This window comes from Selaginella moellendorffii, unplaced genomic scaffold (genome assembly GCF_000143415.4).
Source record: "Selaginella moellendorffii unplaced genomic scaffold, v1.0 SELMOscaffold_31, whole genome shotgun sequence".
NCBI classification, from domain to species: Eukaryota; Viridiplantae; Streptophyta; class Lycopodiopsida; order Selaginellales; family Selaginellaceae; genus Selaginella; species Selaginella moellendorffii.
In genome coordinates this window covers 1,004,925-1,022,001 of record NW_003314292.1, presented here as the reverse complement: position 1 = coordinate 1,022,001, position 17,077 = coordinate 1,004,925, and the positions used below count along the sequence as shown (strand labels likewise).

Sequence of the window (17,077 nt, the reverse complement as noted above, 5' to 3'; positions counted from 1 at the left end):
AGAGCCCGTGACCAAAATTTAGGGTTCTTCGTTCACACTTAAAGGCAACAGTTAAGTCTTAACAGTAATTTTGTCCCTGGGAAAGAGTTTCTCTCGTTTCTTCGTCATGGTCCCATGAGCTTCGATCTATTCTCATTTCTCAGCCTGTAGAGCATCGCGAGCAGTGACGAGCACGCGTTCTTCAAAAAACTCCCTGCTGCCGCTGCAAAATCGCTGAGAATCGAGAGTGGAGTGAGTCAAGGACGAGCAAACCCGCTGAGAAAGCGAGGAGAACAAAAAAAAGGATACAGTGCCGAGCAAGGCGGCCTCCCGCCGTTGACGTAGTATATGTACAAGTAAGCGTCGTAGTGGTGGCCATTGATGTGGTAGAACTTGGAGAGGCGACGCAGGCACCGGAAGGTGTTCTTCTGGTAGAAGTTGATGGCTGCTCGGTTGTAGGCGATGACGTGCAAGTAGACTGCTCGGCAAGAGGAGATGCGGCGTGCGTACTCGATAACTTGCCACACCAACGCGGAAGCTGTATCAAAAAGAAAAGAAAGTGAAGAACAGCCAGAGATCATCCATACCAATTCCAAAGTTGCGGTATGGCTTGACGACTCCCAAAGTGAGGATGTAGAGCAAGTTACGGTCGGCTTTCAGGACGTCGTAGCCGAGGATATCTTCCCCCTGGAACTAGAACAAGAAGAAAGATCAAAAGAGAGAAAAGATGGAGAGTGTGGACGAACTTACTTCGGCCTCTGATGCTTTGATCATTCGAGCAGTGATAAAACCGACGAGCTGTTCTCCGCGCCCATCTGATCGGCCAGTGTCGACGGCAGCCCAAGCGACAACTCCTCTCCCATGAACGACGCTCATGAAAAACTCCAGTTCATATCTAGGAAGATCACAGCAAAAACGAAGAACTTAAGAACTTCAAACCAAGTAAGAAGAAATGCTAAGAAGAAGAAAACTCTATTTCATAGATCACAGCCACAAAGGAGAACTTTAGAGCATAAAACCAATTGAGTAAGAAGAAATGCTAAGAGAAGAGAGGAACAGTTCATATCTAGGAAGATCACAGCAAAAAAGAACTCGAGATCTTAAAACCAAGAAGAAGAAATGAGAGAAGAGAAGAAGGAAGAAGAAGAGGACGAGCTTCTCTTGCTTACTTGATTGGAAAAAGAGCTTCGTGGATCTCTTGCAAAATCTCCAAGTCGGATGGCTGCACGCAGCGGTACGCGATATTCGGGAAATGCGCCGCTCGTCCGAGAAGAACAGGAATCCCAGTCGCAGCTCCGAGGGAAAAATTCTGATCCTTCTGCGGGACGAATGCTCGATGCTGGACGCCCACATTCTGCCGCGATCACGCCCAATCACAAACCCTACATTGCTGGAGTGGAAAATCACACTCACCGATCGAGCGCTCTCCATTCCAGCTTGCTGCCATTCAAAATCCGCCGAGATGGACCGCGCGCCGCCGCTCCAGCCGCCGCCATAGCCTCCTCCTCCCACGGCCGATCGCCATTCTTCTCTGTTCTCTCTCTTTTAGCTATCTAGGCTAATAAAAGCGCTGGAAGTGTATCGAACTCGCGACCATTGCTCTCTAGTGGGTTTAGGGTTCGCGATGGACGCGTCGAGGAGCAAGGACAGCTTGCGCGCGGCCGGGAAGAAGCGGGTATGTTTCAGATCGGCGATCGGTCGATCCCTCGCATTGGATTTCTCTGAAATCCAGCTCTTGATTTGTCAGTGTTTTGTTCTAGCTGGAGGAATTTCGATTGAAGCGACAGCAGCAGCGAGTGGAATCGAAGAATGCGGACGCTGCTGTTGCCGCTACTGGCGAGGAGTCTGGATCGGCGATCAAGGATGAGAGCGGCACTGTCCAGGTAGAGTTAATCGAAAGGCAAGGCATGTTTCATGTGTGATCGTTTATTTTTTCGCAGAACGAGAACGAAGAACCCAACATTATCGACTCACAAAATCTGGTAGACTTTCTCTTTGTTCCTCTTGCGTATGTGATTCTTACTGAGAAAGTGATGACAGGATCGATTGGAGCCTGTACAAAAGGATTCTACCTCCATGGATTTACAAAGTCAGGTAGCTCAGGACTTTTGTTTTTCGGCCATTTCCAACACGGTTTATGTGGTAGGATGTATTGGAACACGGCAGATCGCATGAGATGTTGGAAAAGCTGCACGAAGATATACGGGTTGCAAAGCAGGAAAAGGAACAGGTTCTTGCCGAACGAGACAGTCTCTCGCTGAAAGTTGAGGAACTGGACACGCGGCTTCGGTCGGTTCTTTTGGATGAAGAGCAGAAGCTACATGCAATGGCGGTGCAGCTCGAGAGCTGTGTCTCGGAAAAAACGGGCCTGGATTCAGCTCTTGCATCGTCACGTCAGGAAGCTGAAGAAGCTATGCAGAGAACTGTCGCTGAGTTCGAGCGGCTAATCTCTCTCCTAGGAAGCGAGGCAGCCGACATAGAAGAAGTTCAGACTAGTTCGCTGTCGGACAGCGTCTTGGACAACGTCAGGATGATCAAAGCGGGGACAAAAGAGAAGGAGAGGGAACTACAGGACTTAAGAGTTCGAGTGGAAGAGCTAGAAGGGGAGAAAGGCGTGGTAGAATCAAGCCTGTCTGCTTCTGCGGAAGAACTTGCGAGATTGAAAACGCAGGTGGCTAGTGAACGTGAGGAGCACAGAGAGGTGATCGCAGCTAAAAATCTGGCCATTGAGGAGGACATGGTGAGACTTCGTAGTCATGAACAGGAGGTTCTCAGGGTAACAGGGGAAAGAGATTCTCTGTCGGCGGAGCTTGCAGCACTGTCTCAAAAAGTTGACGAGCTCGATGGTTGTCGATTTGAGATGCAAGATCTGGAAGCCAGCATCCAGCATCTGAGGCAGGAGCTAAACGATGCCGAGAAACGGGAAGGAGAAAGCCTTCATGAGCTTCAATCCGTTAAAGCTCAGCTCGATCAACTGAAGATAGACAATGAAACGAAGCTCGACCAACGTGACAAGGAGATCGGTCGACTAGGAGATGATAAAGCTCGTTTATTGGATCAACTGACGGTACTGGACAAGGAAGCAAGAGCTCGTCAGATGGAAATGGTAGCAGACTGCCAGGATTTGAAGCAGCAGCTGGAGAATGTTAGAAAGAGGGAAGAAGATGTCGTAGCCAAGCTTGAATCGTTGGAAAATCAGCTGCGACAGGAAAAACAACGTTTTGAGAACACGGAGGAGCAGGAAAAACTTAGTCGGGAAAAGGGAGATGTGCTAGCAGCGGAGAATTCTCGTCTTGTAGATCAGCTTACATCTCTATCGCAGGAGTTAAAACAACAGCTGGGGGATGCTAAAAAGAGGGAAGACGATCTCGTAGCCAAGCTTGAATCGTTGGAAAATCAGCTGCGACAGGAAAAACAACGTGTTGAGAGCACGGAGGAGCAGGAAAAACTTAGTCGGGAAAAGGGAGATGCGCTAGCAGCGGAGAATTCTCGTCTTGTATATCAGCTTACATCTCTATCGCAGGAGTTAAAACAGCAGCTGGAGGATGCTAAAAAGAGGGAAGAAGATCTCGTAGCCAAGCTTGAATCGTTGGAAAATCAGCTACAACAGGAAAAACAACGTGTTGAGAGCACGGAGGAGCAGGAAAAACTTAGTCGGGAAAAGGGAGATGCGCTAGCAGCGGAGAATTCTCGTCTTGTATATCAGCTTACATCTCTATCGCAGGAGTTAAAACAGCAGCTGGAGGATGCTAAAAAGAGGGAAGAAGATCTCGTAGCCAAGCTTGAATCGTTGGAAAATCAGCTACAACAGGAAAAACAACGTGTTGAGAGCACGGAGGAGCAGGAAAAAATTATTCGGGGAAAGGTTGATGCGCTAGCTGCGGAGAATTCTCGTCTCTTGGATCAGCTTACATCTCTGCAAAATCTCAAGGTTGGTGAAGCTGAACTTTGGACTACGCGCGTTACGTTGGAAGAATCACAGAAGGAGATGAAGGTAGAACTGGAAGCTTTGAAAGATCAGCTCCTGGCGCTTGAGAAGTCTTCAAGTAAAGAACTTACGGCCAAGTCTGACATGATAGAAGACCTGAGGAAACGTGTGGAGGACCTGCAAGACGAAAACTCAGGTTTAAAATCTTCATACGAAAACAGAAGCAGGTTTCTTCAAGAGCAGATGCGGAGTCTGGAACAACAACTTGACAAGTCCAGTGAGAAGGAAGCTCTTGGCAAGGACGTCTTGGAGTCTAGACTTCACATAGCATTTGGAAGGCTTGGACGGCTTGAGGACGGCTACCTGGACACTTTATGCACTTTGGATAGTCGGGTGACTTCTCACGAGGAAAAGTTCGTCCGCGTGCTAGAGGAGTTGTCTTCTTTGCATGAGACGTATGCCGAACGATTAGACGAGGGCAACTTGAAGCTACAGTCAGATTTTGGCTTGTTGGAGAAGAAGCTTGCGGATCAGACCGAGAACGTGAAAAGATTGGTGACGAATGTGATTGAAGACTCTGGCGAAAACACCTCCGTGGAGACTTGTGTTCTTGCACTGATCGACATGGTTGAGAAGAGTGAAGAGGAGCTACAAAGGCTCCGCTCACAGCAAATCGATCTCAACGAAGAACTTACTTCTTTGCGACTCGAACAGCAGTCGGACGTGGTGACAGCAAATCAGACTAAAGCGGAAGTCACTCGTTTGCTGGAACGAGAACAGAGTCTATTGGACGAGCTTTCTCAAGCCAATCTACTTGGTGAACAGCTGCGACTCCAACTAGAAACGTCCCAGGAAGAAGCTAAGAATAAGTTTGACGAGCTTTCGAAAGAATGTGGTGAATTGAGACGGCGAGTCGCCAATCTTGACGAGACACTTACTTCTGTGAAACTGGAGCGAGACTTCGCCGCTCAGTCGATGGCCAAACAAGAGGCGGAGATACTTGAGACAGTACGGGTCATGCGGGAGGATCTTGCTGCCGCGAACTTAGTTCGAGAGCACCTCCAGTTCCAGCTAGAGAAGTCCAAAGAAGTGGCTCTTAGGGCGGAAAAGGACGCACAGATTGCTGCAAGCAGCGCTAAGCGGCATACTGAGGAACGCGACGCGTTGAAGCAGACAGTGGCTGATCTGGAAGTTTCTTGTTCGGCATGCAAGCAGCAGCTAGCTGATTGCGAAAAGCAGCAAAAGTTGCTCATAACGTCTTGCGAGGAAAAGAACGCTTGCATACAGAAAATAGGGGACATCATTTCCACCACTTGGATCGTCCCGGCGGACTTCGAAAAACTTAACACTGCCGTAAAGGTGAACTTGTTCGCTGGCGAGTTCTTGCAGACTCGAGAACGCGCATCGGGTGCAGAGACAGAGCTGATGAAATCGAAAGAGAAGATTGCGCTCCTGAAGGAAGAGCTGAAAAGCCTAACGTTAGAGAAGGATGATGCACTTCAAACTTTGGAAACGTCAAGATCAGAATGCAGCAAGCTCGAGAGAATCCTTTCTCAAGAAAAAACGGACCGGCAGTCGATGGAAATGAAGGTTGGCGAATTTGAAGCGAAGCTGCATGGCTTGCGGGTGAGGCTGTCAAGCGTTTTGTTGGACGAGATGGCCACGAGCACTACTGCAGAAAGTGAGGAATTTACGGAACTCGATCACTGCGTCAGCACTCTCATTACTACGCTTGCTGCCAGCGTTAAGACGAATGAGGAACTTCTACTGCAGCAAAAACTTTTGGAGGACTCGAAGTTGGAGCTGCAAGCTAAGCTTTCGAGCAGAACAGAGGAGATGAAGAACTTACAAGACCAAAAGAACCACGTAGCTCTCGAAGTGAAGCAGGTAAAAGAGGAGCTGGATTCTGCAATGGATCGTTTCCAGCGAGGGATGGCGGAATCAGAGCAAAGACTGGCAACAGTGAGAGAAAAGCTGGGCCTCGCGGTTAAGAAAGGGAAAGGCGTGGCTCAGCAGCGGGATGACTTAAAGCAGCTGCTAGCTCAGAAGTCGGAAGAACTTGAACGTTCGAACAAGCAGCTTAGTGCTTTGGAAACGTCTGTGAAAGAAAAGCTCTCGCAAGTGGAGAGCATCCAGAAGTCCTCGGTTGAAAAGCAGGAAGCCTTGAAAGCTACTATTCTAGGGATGGAGATTGAAGCATGCTCGAAGGAAGAGGAAATAAATTCCTGCAAGACTTTACTTCAAGAATCGTGTGGCAGAGAGAAGAAGTTGGCTGCGGAGTTAAACGTTCTGAGACGAAAATGTGCCGAAACACTTGAAGAGAAACAGCTGCTGGAGGAGTCTAAGAGACACGCATGGCTGGAGCTGGAACGGGAAGCCGCAAGACTAAAAGAGTTCGAGGCGAGTGAAACTCGTTTAACAGCCTCTTTGGTCACCATGGAAGAGAAAAACAACAGGCTTCAGAAAGAGCTGTCTTCTGCAACGGAAGATCTTACAAGAATCCTTTCTCTTCAATCGGAAATTTTTGAGAAGAAGTTGGCGACTTTGACAGATGTGGATATGTTGTTAGCATCACTTCAGCAGCTCCTTTGGCTTGACAAGGATACCAAGGTGTTTTCAAAGAAACCATCAAGCTGGGATGATCACGAAGACAAGGTACGAGCTAAGTCGTGTAATTGCTTTATGTGGTTATTTTCTTGATTCTTTTGCAGGTTCGTCTTTTTAAACCAGCTTCAATGAACACGTCAGAAAAGTTCAAGACAGGCTTCGAGCTCATGAAAGGTGCTCAAGATATTGAGCTTGCTGTTATTCTTGAGAGCGCGTCCATCATTAAGCAGCTTTTACATGAAATTCTAACGGAAATCGCATCTCGGAGGAAGGAAACGACAGAAGCTTTAGAGACAAATGAGCAGGATTTGCTTTCATATCAGCTGCAAATATCCTCCAAAGATCGAGGTACTTTTTAGTATTTCAGATAGCTCTCGTGCTTGTTAGTGACTGTTTTTGTTCCCAGAAATCGAGTCGCTGCGGCGTGAGAGTGACTTGAAATTCAAGCAGCTCGAAGAACTTACAGACCGAGTTGAAGAACTCGAGACTCTGATAGAGCAGAATCACTTGGCAATGGACAACATGGAAACGTCACGCAACAAGGCTGTTGGAAAGCTCACATTTACTGTGAACAAGTTCAAGGAACTGCAACAGCAGTGCGAAGCGATGCTTGCTGAGATTGAAAGACTTCAGATGAATCTGGACAGCCGCCAAGCTGAACATGCTGCTCTTAATCAGAAAGTCGAAATTCTTCAAAACGACTTGAAGCAGAGAACTGAAAACTCGATGCAGTTGGAAAGAAGTCTGAAAGCTTTGACTGCAAAGGCCGCTGTTGGACAACGAGGGGAGCAGCTACTATCCGAACCGAAAGCAATTGTTGATTTGCTAGATGCTCAAGTTCAACGGTTACTGCATGAAAACGAGAACCTTCAACTTAGCACCAAGACAAAGGATTCGGAGTTGCAAAAATTGAAAGACAAGTTTTTGCCGGTACCTTCCGTGAGCGAGATCGAGGAGCTGGTACGTACTCTGTCGCAGTTGAAATTTGTAAGCTGGATATTGATTATTGTTTGCAGGAACAACCAAAGCATATGACTGTACCGAGTGCTCCACATATACGAGCACAGAAGAAAATGGTCGTTGGAGACCAAGTTGCTATAGATATGGATGCCGGACAGACTATGGAAATTGAGGAGAAAGGTAACGAAGCTTTGAAAAGTCCTCATATCATATTTTTCTAACATCTAAAGGCATTTAGGAAACGCCTTTAAGTCTCTTGGAATGATACGGTTCCTTCCCAAAGCTAGCCATCACATTGGTGACCGGGTTGATGAATTAAGGTATGGAACAAATTGTCTAATATTTTTTTGCTGAGCTTTCCGCTTTCCTGGCAGTATTTCGGCTGGCAGACTTCTTATGAGGCAGCCTGTTGCCCGGTTGTCACTTATTGTATACTGGATCGCGATCCACGTTTGGATTGCAGCTGCGGTTACTATGGCGAAGATATAGTACGCTGTGCTGGATCCAGGTACTCAAAAGCGCTCCAGTTTCTTGTTTTACCAATCGTGATGTTTCAGTATGTTACGCAACTCTTGCTCAGGCGTTCCGCGTTACAGTCGGGCCGATCAAGGAGAACTAGCAAAGCACTTTCAGTCGTAAGTAAGATCGAAAGAACTTGCTTTTCTTTTTTCTTCGCACAGAAAGGCGGTCTGATTCGTCGTCATACTGGCTTTGCAGGAAGCAGCAAGTGGGAGAGGAAGATCTTGGCCATCGATGGAAATGGTCAGAGTTATGCTGGAAGCGGCGATAGCGAAGTGAGTGATCATGAGAAGAGCGCGGGGATGGCCAAAATGCAGTTCGTCAGTGGAGGTATAGTGTGTGTGTGGTGGTCGCTTTTGCTTGGCGTCTCTGACTGATTTTCTTAATGGCAGCGTGGTGCTGATGAGTTTATACTAGAGAGAGAGAGTGGGGCTGGGGGGAACGGACGGATTCAGAGCGATGCGAGAGAAGGCAAGTGAGGTGATGATTCGTGGCTATGCGGCTGATTTTTAAGTTTTACCTGCAGAAATGAGAGGAGCCACAAAAGGGCAGGCAGTAGCCATGATGGATGAAAGCTTAGCTAGCTGCGGTGTTGAAAGTCAGGTGAGGACAATATGGACAGGTCTTGGACGTACTTTGCAACTTACTACGGCCACAGCAGGGGTTCCGGGAGGGGGGATTTTTTTTCTCGCACGTCCGTTTTCCGTTCGAGCAGGGCAGGCTACTGCTTAAGCTACACAGGAAAGTCTGCTGGGTGGAAGAGCTCAAGGATCAAGCAGGGCCAGTTTTTCGGGATTCTTTTAAGTGATCTAAAGAGAAGGGGATGAGAAGCGACCAAATGGCTTTTAGCTACTTGGACTTCTGTCGGCAGGCAGGCACGCTAAGTAGCTCTTAGCTTACGGAACAAAGTGGCTCAAGTTACGATACGTGTTCACGTCACGTGCACCAACAGTGGAAACTCTTCACAGGTTTTTTAAGTCCAGGAGTTCGTCAACGGTCGTCTGCGGTCCTTGACTTCCGGGAGCTTGGATTTACTCAAGAGATCTTGGGGGGCACCTATGTAGATAGCTCAGATTGGCAGGCAGGGTAAGGCAAGGCCGAGGAAAAATATACTATACTTACAGACAAGGAGGAAGAACAGCGGAAGTAATAAAAAGGGGAGGAGAGAAGAACTAAAAACTTTGGGGGAGTGCTCAGAGAACTATACAACACGACCAGACAGTGTGGCTCAGGTTGCACTTTCTTTGCTTGCGAAACCCGGGTCTAAAGCCGACATGATTCAGGATGCTTTTCGCGTGCTCCATGGTTCCAGTTTGTTTGTTGCACAAAAGCAAGCCTGGTGATTTTTGGGGACGAGAGTTTATTCGGTTTGTGTCAGTGCAAGTGCAATGGGGTGGATTGAAAGTTAGAGCTCTCAGTTGCCATGATTGCGAAGCTACGTTACTTTACTTGCTCGTTGGACTCTTCATCTCCACAGAGAACAAGACGAAGCAAGCAATCGAGAACACCAGTTAATACTAAGTTGAGTTACGAGCTAGCTACTCGGCTCATCTCCACACTCCAACAAGAGGCAGGCAGGCAGGCAGGCAAGCAAGCATGAGAATTAGTGTAGAGCCAGGCAGCTACTTACAGGGCGAGGAGCACTTTTTTGCTTTTCTCACTTTTCTAGCTCTACACACGGGGGCTTTGCATCGGTGGTGGGGTTCTAAACAGGAAGTGAAGAGAAGAGGTCTCCTCCAAAGGCACACGCGACTCTCTGAATAAATATGAATGGCGAGCGGGGAAAAGAGCGAGAAGAACGTACCGGCAGCAAAAGAATATAGCTACGTGCACGCATCACGACCTTCAATCATATCCTGTCTTTCGAATCGACTACCACGACTAGTACAACACCTCCGCCTTCGTCTCCTCCAGTGTTATCTCGAGGTAAAGAAGAGCGCTCTCCTTTTCCTCGTTGTTTATTCTCTCTCGCTCGCTAAGCAAACTTTTGCGTTTCCGTAGGTGGCTCGAGCTCTCTTCCTTGGACACTTACTCAATGGAGCTTACGCCACCGGTTAAAAGCTCGACTCCTCTCGTAAGAGCATGCATTGCATTGCATGGCAGCAAACAAAGCGCACAGCAGCAATTGGAGCGCTCTACTTTGTGGAGTCAGAGGCCACAGTGCGAGCAGGAAAGAAAGAACGAAAGACGAGTAGTAGTGTAGCAGTCGCAGAGCTATGATAGCGAGGTCTTCTCCTCGCTCGAGCTAGGCCGGTCCGACTTGAGGTAGGCGCAAGATGCTAAGATTTCTCTCCATTCGTCTAACCATCTTTCTTTCTTTCTAGCTCTCGAGACCGACGAGCGACACATTACCAGAAGCTAAACTAGGAGGACGAACTGTGTTGTGCAACTTGGAGCAAGGGATAATTGTCGTCGTCGAAATGCTGCTACTTGTTGCTGTCTAGGACATGGCGGTGGAGGAGTAGAGCTTTGAATTTGGCTGCTGCTCTTACAGTTAAGTACTAAATGTGTTGCTTCTCGCTGACTGATTCTTTGTTCTTGGTGCTGGCACAGATTTATGGCTCGACAGACATCTTTTCTTCTCATCTCTCGCGAGATGAGAGATTGAGAGGAGAATAGAAAGAAACGATGAAGAGCTGGCTCTCGCCAAGTCGCAAATCTGATAGAAGATATCTCGCGCTGTGAAACTATGCTGTAAGTTTGACGTCGCCATCGCCATGAGAGCTTCCCTTTCAAATTTTCCCTACTGGATACGATGATGTGTCGCTGGCTATGGAGAATAAAGGAATGATTCTGCTCTCACGTACTATACTACTAGCGCTACTGGCGAGAGAGAGAGAGAGAGAGAGAGAGAGAGATTAAGCGCGTCTTTAAGTTTCTTCCTTCCATGGGATGGGCGAAAGGAAGGAGAAGAAGGAATCAATTCGTGATTCCACGTGCATAGTATGAAATATTCTATTCCTCCGCGCAACACATCTGGAGCATAATGGCCGCTCATTCAATTCAATTCCTCTCCATTGACAAGCACGAAAACGAGAAAGGAATTGGACGCTGGAATTGGAGCCCAAAACCAAGACAAGCCAAGAACAACCAACGGAGTTCTCCATAAACAGCAAAGAAAAACACCAACATTCTCGAATCTCTGTCGCTGCAATTCGGCTCCCTCCAGACGCTAGCGGGGAATTGAGCCACGACCCACGAGACCCAATGCATCGATCCACCGACCCATTGTCTCAAAATCCCAGCTCTGGATCTGGATCAGGTGGATTCCGCTGAAGAACAGCAGTATGTGGTCGACGTGGCGGCCAGATCCACTCCAAACAATCGCGTCGACGACGAGGAAGACGAGGAGAAGAGCTTGATGGCTTGCTGGTGTTGCTGGGAAGAAGATGTAGAGCCCGTGACATTGTCGTCCTCGTCCTCCTCTCGATCCACGTCCATCTCCTCGTCCTCTTCGTGATCTTCCTCCTTGTGGAAAAACTCGTACTTTTGCGGGGAGTGATCGTCATGATCTTGCTGGCTCGATGACAGCATCTGGAGAAGCGCGGGATCGGCAGGAGTCGAGACAGCGCCCGGATCATCCGATGGAGTTCTCGGCCGCTTCCTACAACTGATGTAGAAATTCTCGTGCCTGGACGATCCTCTCTCGAACGAGACGATGTCTCCGGCCTTGAGCTTGTTCTCCTTGACGAAGCGAATCCATCCTTTGGTGAAGACGTAGCTCTGGCTGCTGTTCCAGTACGAGTAGCGGAACCACCACACTTTGCCAGTGAAGGACTCCTGGAAGGAGAGGAAGCGTCCCTTCTTGCGGAGCGATGGATCCAGCGGGAAGCAGCGCTCGGCGTGCTGCTTGGGGATCACTAATCGGTTGAGCTTGCCTACATCGCTGGGAGTCACCACCTTGTAGAAGAGATGCTCGTATTGATACAGCGACGAGAAGTGGTGAGCTTGGTGATGAGCTCCTCCTTGGCCATATGTTCCTCCCGGCTTGATCAGGAGCTCCTCCTCGTGAGATGATTGATCGCGGTGGTAGCTCACGGTGGTGCTGCTCGTCGTGCTGCTGCTGCTGTTGTTGTGATAGATCGATTCGTCCGGAGGAGCGTAGTGGTGGTGGTGGTGATCGTAGACTTGGTGGTGGTGCTGGAAACCATGGTAGCTTTGGATCGTTTCCACGTTGCTGTGGAAACGCATTTGATTGTGCTCCATCTCCACTGCTGCTGCTGCTCCAAGCTGGTCGCAGTGATCGTCGTGGTGATCGGGAAAGATGTTGAGGAGCTGCTGTTGTGGCCGGCTGTGGACGAGCATAGTCTGCCAACCCGAGGAGGAATCGTTGTGCGCGGCCGTGGAAGCAGCGGCGGCGGCAGTGGAGGAGGAAGAAACGTATGAGTCGGCGGCGCAGCTCGGCAAGAACACTCTCAGGCGGCTGTGGTGATCATGCTCCTCCTCCTCCGAGTGATGACGCTGATACGAAAAAATCCTCTCGTGATCGCCTCCTGCTGCTGGAACATAACCAAAATCTCTTGAGAATTCCATCGAGGAGTGAGGAAGAAAACAATCCAAAGAGGAGAGCTTCTCTACCTAGGAAGGAAGTATACTGCTATGAGGCAGGGAAGCAGCAGTAGAGATGAAGCAACCAAAAGTTCTAGCACTAGACGAACTTGGTTTTCAAGCGTGAGTGGAATTCAGCTGGAGAGGTTCCAAACGTATACCACTCGGCCGGGTAATCATTCTACGAAATCTAGAAAAGAAAAAGCCAATCTTAATCCGAGAGGGAGAGAAGGAGAGAGCGAGTTTTCATGGTTGATCGTCGAAAGAATTGGCGGTATTCATCAGAAGAGGGCCACTTTCACTCCCTGGAAAAGCGAAAGAGAGATGGAAGACAAAGAAGAAGGCAACAAAGAAAAGGAGAGAAAGAGAAAGAGACGATGATTATATACACAGGCCCGTGTAGAAGGTCACTGTGAGTTTGAAACATTGCTACTCAGAGGAAGAAGAAGAAGAAGATCGAGAGAGAGAGAGAGAGGAGAGGTATAGCAAGCAAGAGCAGCGATAGAGAGAGTGAGGAGACCTCTTAGATTTTCTAGCGGAGAGGGACAGCATAGTATTGAGAGAAGCCAGGGGTATCTCTCTCAATCTCACTCACTCTCTCTCTCTCTCTCTCTCTCTCTCTCTCTCTCTCTCTCTCTCTCTCTCTCACTCACTCACTCACACACACACACTGATCCAAGCTCTGGGGCTTCCACTCATCGCAGGTTGATTAAGTCGAACCAAAGTTCCACTTAAAAAGCTTGCTGTTCTTGGAGAGAACTATAAGCCGACTGGAAGAACAGCGCTTACGGGAAGTTAGGAAAAAGCTGAGCACTCGGACAACATCCGCTCAGAGAAGGCATCTCCATGCAAGGAAAGCAATTGTTTTTTCGGAAAAGGATATTTTTGCAAAAGGAAAACTGGGAGAAGCTCTTCAGAGAGGTCTCAGGTTGTAAGTATCAGCTCAGAGATGGAAGAAGACCCCACATTTTCACATGGGACACCACCAAACAAGTGATTCTCAAGCGATCACGCACTCCAAACTCGTCCAAGTTTCCATCCAAAAAGAGGCTTTCAAAGCGCAGTCTGATCACAGGCAAAAGAGGCACAGCCAAGAGCAAACACATGGACACTCCAGACAGTACACCAAACAAATAGTTTTCCAAGGAGCTTTGTTTGTGTGAGTGAGTGACTGACTGACTGGGGGGACTTTGTTGGGAGGCTACTGCATAGGCACAAACCCAGGACTGCTAGATTTCTGGATTCGCATCCATTATCCCAGGCAGGAGCGATAGATCATAGATAGCTAGAACCAGGTGGTGGTGGTGGTGTGTTCTCTTCCAAGCTCTAAGCAGCTCTCTTATGGAAAGAAGAGTGTTAGAGCTCTCTCACTCTCTCTCTCTCTCTCTCTCTCCAGCTTAGAAGGAAGTTAGAGGAGCTCTAGGACAAGTACTCTGATTTCTTAGCTAGAGACGATCATGACGGGATAATATTAAAGCTCTCAAACCAGGCACTGCAAGCAAAGCGGGAGTTACATTCATGTGAAACGAGCAAACCTGGCTTAGCTCTCTAGAGAGGTAGGGGGAAGTACTGTGGTTAGCTTAAGACGATCATGGCGGGATATAATGCAACACTCAACCAGGAGAAAAGCTATGATCGATCAAGTGAAATCAAGCAAAAACAAACAAACAAGCGCGCACGCACGCACTACTTAAAGGTCATAACTTCACTTACTTGCCTCAAACGCCTCCCCTCCTGTTTTTCGAGTGTTTCAACTTGGTACGTAAGGAAAGTACTCGCAAAATCTTTGAACCCTCCTCCTGCAACGAAAAGAAAGGGCTTGAGTTAGAGAGATTTTACAAGAAAAGCTCAAGTTTTCGCAAAGATCATGCAAGAAAAGTTTGGAGTTTAGCTGAGGATAAGATCATCGGAAAAAGAAAAAACCAGACTGACCGTAGTGTATACGTTTTTGTCTTGTTAGACATCCAATCCATGTCCGCACCTGATACAGTGTCCGCCAGGCAGCCAGCCCCGTATTTATACCGTATCTGAGCAGCAAGGCAGAGTTTGAACAGCCGTGATAGGCGAGCAAGTACAGAGGCCATGAATGGGACGATCTGCCACACGAACAACTGAGTGAAATTATTCTCTCCATTTTATTTGTTTTCCTTCTGAAAAAGGAAGAATAACTCGCTTTTTCCTGCCTAGGAAAAGAAAAAAAACTCTTTTTTACCTCTTTCTTTGGAGGATTCTCGGAGGATCTGGCAACCGGAGTTAAAGCTAAACGCACTTCATGTGCCAAAATGATCCTTGTTGCTTGCCCCTGCCTGCATAGAGCATTCATTCCTCCAAGTAAGTACGTCCGAGGCATGGAAATCTTTTAAAGCACGGCCAGGACGGACCTTCCTGCGAATCCTCTCCTTGTTTCAACCATCAAGGATCAGTCGATCGAGAGAGCAACACGAGTACGTGGGAGACCGAGGAGGAGCCAAGGTTGAATCGGAATCATCACTCCCCAGAATGATGGTTTTGGAAAGCATACCAAGCTGGAAGAAGTGGAAAGTTATAAAAGTTTTGGGGAACTTGATGATGGATGAGAACTTGATGATACGAGAGACCTTGACTGAGGGAAGAAACTGCTTACCAGTGCGATATATTTGACTGCTACACTGCTGCTTCTGCCAAGACATCTCCATCGTATGAGTGGCCTGCTTAAATGTTTGAGGCAAGGAGAAAACAACCGAGTTCTTAAGTTTTGTCTGTGGTGTGCGTTGTGGTGGTGTGTGATGATACCTAGTTCGACAGAGAAGTTCATCAAGTGGTGAAAGCTCCAGCTCGCCCATTCCTCGAGTCGCAGTCGCACTACACACGAGAAACCAAGCAGTGAGAAAGATTTTTCTACAGTTTTTCTTTCCGAAGTAACTATAGCTTCCTTCCCAACGAGAAAACGAGTAAAAAAGAGATTTTGTAGGTGGACGAACGCGAACGAGACGAGAGACGAGGACGATGGCTCCATCCAAATGCCTCCAAACAGCCACCATCGCCCAAATGAAAATCCAAGCAACAAACCAGTTATACCACCGCAAGGAGTAGGCTTATCATTCAAGACGGAGTTTGACTCGTTTCGCTTGGCAGCGCCTAGGCTGTGGACGCCTACTGAAAACTACAACACACTCGCACACACGCAGATAGGTGGAGTGATTTCTCCAAGCTTAGTTTCGGTTTTTCTCTCTCGGTTCTTTTCGGCAGAAGCTGCTCGCTGATGATGAATGAAATGGACTCATCTCAACATCCCAACGACGAGAGCGAGAAAGCGTGGACCAAATCCGAGAAGTCTTTGACTGAGATGATCTAAGATGGATCCAGAGAAGAACTTCCAAAAAAAACCAGATTTATGCAAGCTCAAGCTCGTGAAATTGGATAAACACTCAAGGAACTAACTCAAGGCCATCGAACTCGCATGCATGCTTTGCAAAGGATCGAAGAAATCAAGCTGACTTAAGCCAAATCAAAACAAAACCCATGCATAAGCAGTGATCTCGATCGGCTTTCGCTATCACAAGTAGCACGAAGCCGGCGAGGGATTGATAATCCAGTGTGTAAGTAGCTATACTGTCGTAGCGTATAGCTTATAGGAGAGGTTTTACCTGGGGATATGGAACAGATTTGCTGTTCTTACTTCCAAAAGATACGAAAGAAAGAAGAAAAAAACACACAGAGAGAGAGAGAGAGAGCTAAACCCACCCAAGTATGCTTATAAGACACTACGCACCTTTTTATGAAGCTACTGCCACTCCAGATGTGTGAAAGCCACTCCTCTCTCCTCGCGCTCGCTTTGCTAATCCCGACGAGACTTAAAAGTAAATAAGCTAGCTTCCCATCGATCGATCGCCATCGTGCCTGCCTCCATTTGAGAAATTAAGACAACCCAATACGACCCAAATGGGCGAATCAATGTGGGCTTTTGTCCGTTTGGCGTGCCTCGCGTTGAGCTTCCCGCGCCCAAAAATGTCTTGCGCGGTGACAAGTTGACAAGAGACAAGAAGCATTTTTCGCAATGAATTCGCGCAGCAACAGCGGCAGCCTTCTCGCCCTTAAAATCCAGAGGGAATTGGACAAGGATCGGATGGAAATTGGTCGATCGAAGCCCTGATTGAATGGAATTGATCACACAAAACTCCACATTAATGCTTATCTTCCTCTGTTTTTGCTGTGATGAATCTTTCCCGTGGAAGAGCGAAATCCCCCGTTGACCTCACGCATTTGTTGCCAGAAAGCCCAGTCATGCATCTCTCGCCAGCGTAGAAAACAACGTATGGCATGATCGAGCGATAAGTATGGCCCCAAATTCACGCACAAAGCTCGCTCGTTTCTCCTCCAAACGGGACGGTCCGTGAGAGGCAAAGAACAAACAAGAAAAAGAAAGATTTTTAATCCCTGGCTGGGGGGCGCGATCGATTGAAATCCTCTGTACGCTGGGTGGTATATTTTAGAATTTAATCACACAGCACAGCCACAGCAGCCATCGCCAGGCAGGGAGCAAATCCATTAATGTGT

The 17,077-nt window shown here is 48.0% G+C and overlaps 3 protein-coding genes across 6 annotated transcripts; 1 reads left to right on the top strand and 2 right to left on the bottom strand.

The window, feature by feature from the left end:
* Positions 1-8: 8 nt before the first annotated feature.
* Positions 9-1,546, bottom strand: LOC9649540 (histone acetyltransferase MCC1). The gene is made up of 6 exons (XM_002976510.2): positions 1,393-1,546; positions 1,149-1,333; positions 730-874; positions 567-672; positions 289-517; positions 9-213 (listed from the first exon to the last, which is right to left on the bottom strand). The coding sequence occupies exons 1-6, from the start codon at positions 1,408-1,410 to the stop codon at positions 105-107; spliced, it is 792 nt and encodes a 263-aa protein (XP_002976556.1). The 5' UTR covers positions 1,411-1,546; the 3' UTR covers positions 9-104.
* Positions 1,547-1,568: 22 nt separating this feature from the next.
* On the top strand, positions 1,569-10,793 carry LOC9649167 (trichohyalin). 4 transcript variants are annotated; one of them, XM_024681596.1, is made up of 17 exons: positions 1,569-1,654; positions 1,740-1,862; positions 1,920-1,961; positions 2,020-2,073; positions 2,126-6,562; positions 6,619-6,862; positions 6,921-7,474; positions 7,531-7,654; positions 7,713-7,794; positions 7,849-7,982; positions 8,055-8,113; positions 8,192-8,323; positions 8,386-8,468; positions 8,520-9,919; positions 9,995-10,258; positions 10,318-10,486; positions 10,547-10,793. In XM_024681596.1, the coding sequence occupies exons 1-10, from the start codon at positions 1,604-1,606 to the stop codon at positions 7,961-7,963; spliced, it is 5,826 nt and encodes a 1,941-aa protein (XP_024537364.1). In that variant the 5' UTR covers positions 1,569-1,603; the 3' UTR covers positions 7,964-7,982; positions 8,055-8,113; positions 8,192-8,323; positions 8,386-8,468; positions 8,520-9,919; positions 9,995-10,258; positions 10,318-10,486; positions 10,547-10,793. The 4 variants fall into 4 exon arrangements, with proteins under 4 accessions (XP_024537364.1, XP_024537363.1, XP_024537362.1 ...); XM_024681595.1 differs by having other exon boundaries at positions 8,032-8,109; XM_024681594.1 differs by having other exon boundaries at positions 8,032-8,113.
* Positions 10,794-11,251: 458 nt separating this feature from the next.
* LOC112348613 (B3 domain-containing transcription factor NGA1-like) lies at positions 11,252-12,526 on the bottom strand. The gene has a single exon (XM_024681455.1). It carries the CDS (start codon positions 12,524-12,526, stop codon positions 11,252-11,254), a length of 1,275 nt encoding a protein of 424 aa, XP_024537223.1.
* Between the last annotated feature and the right edge of the window lie 4,551 nt (positions 12,527-17,077).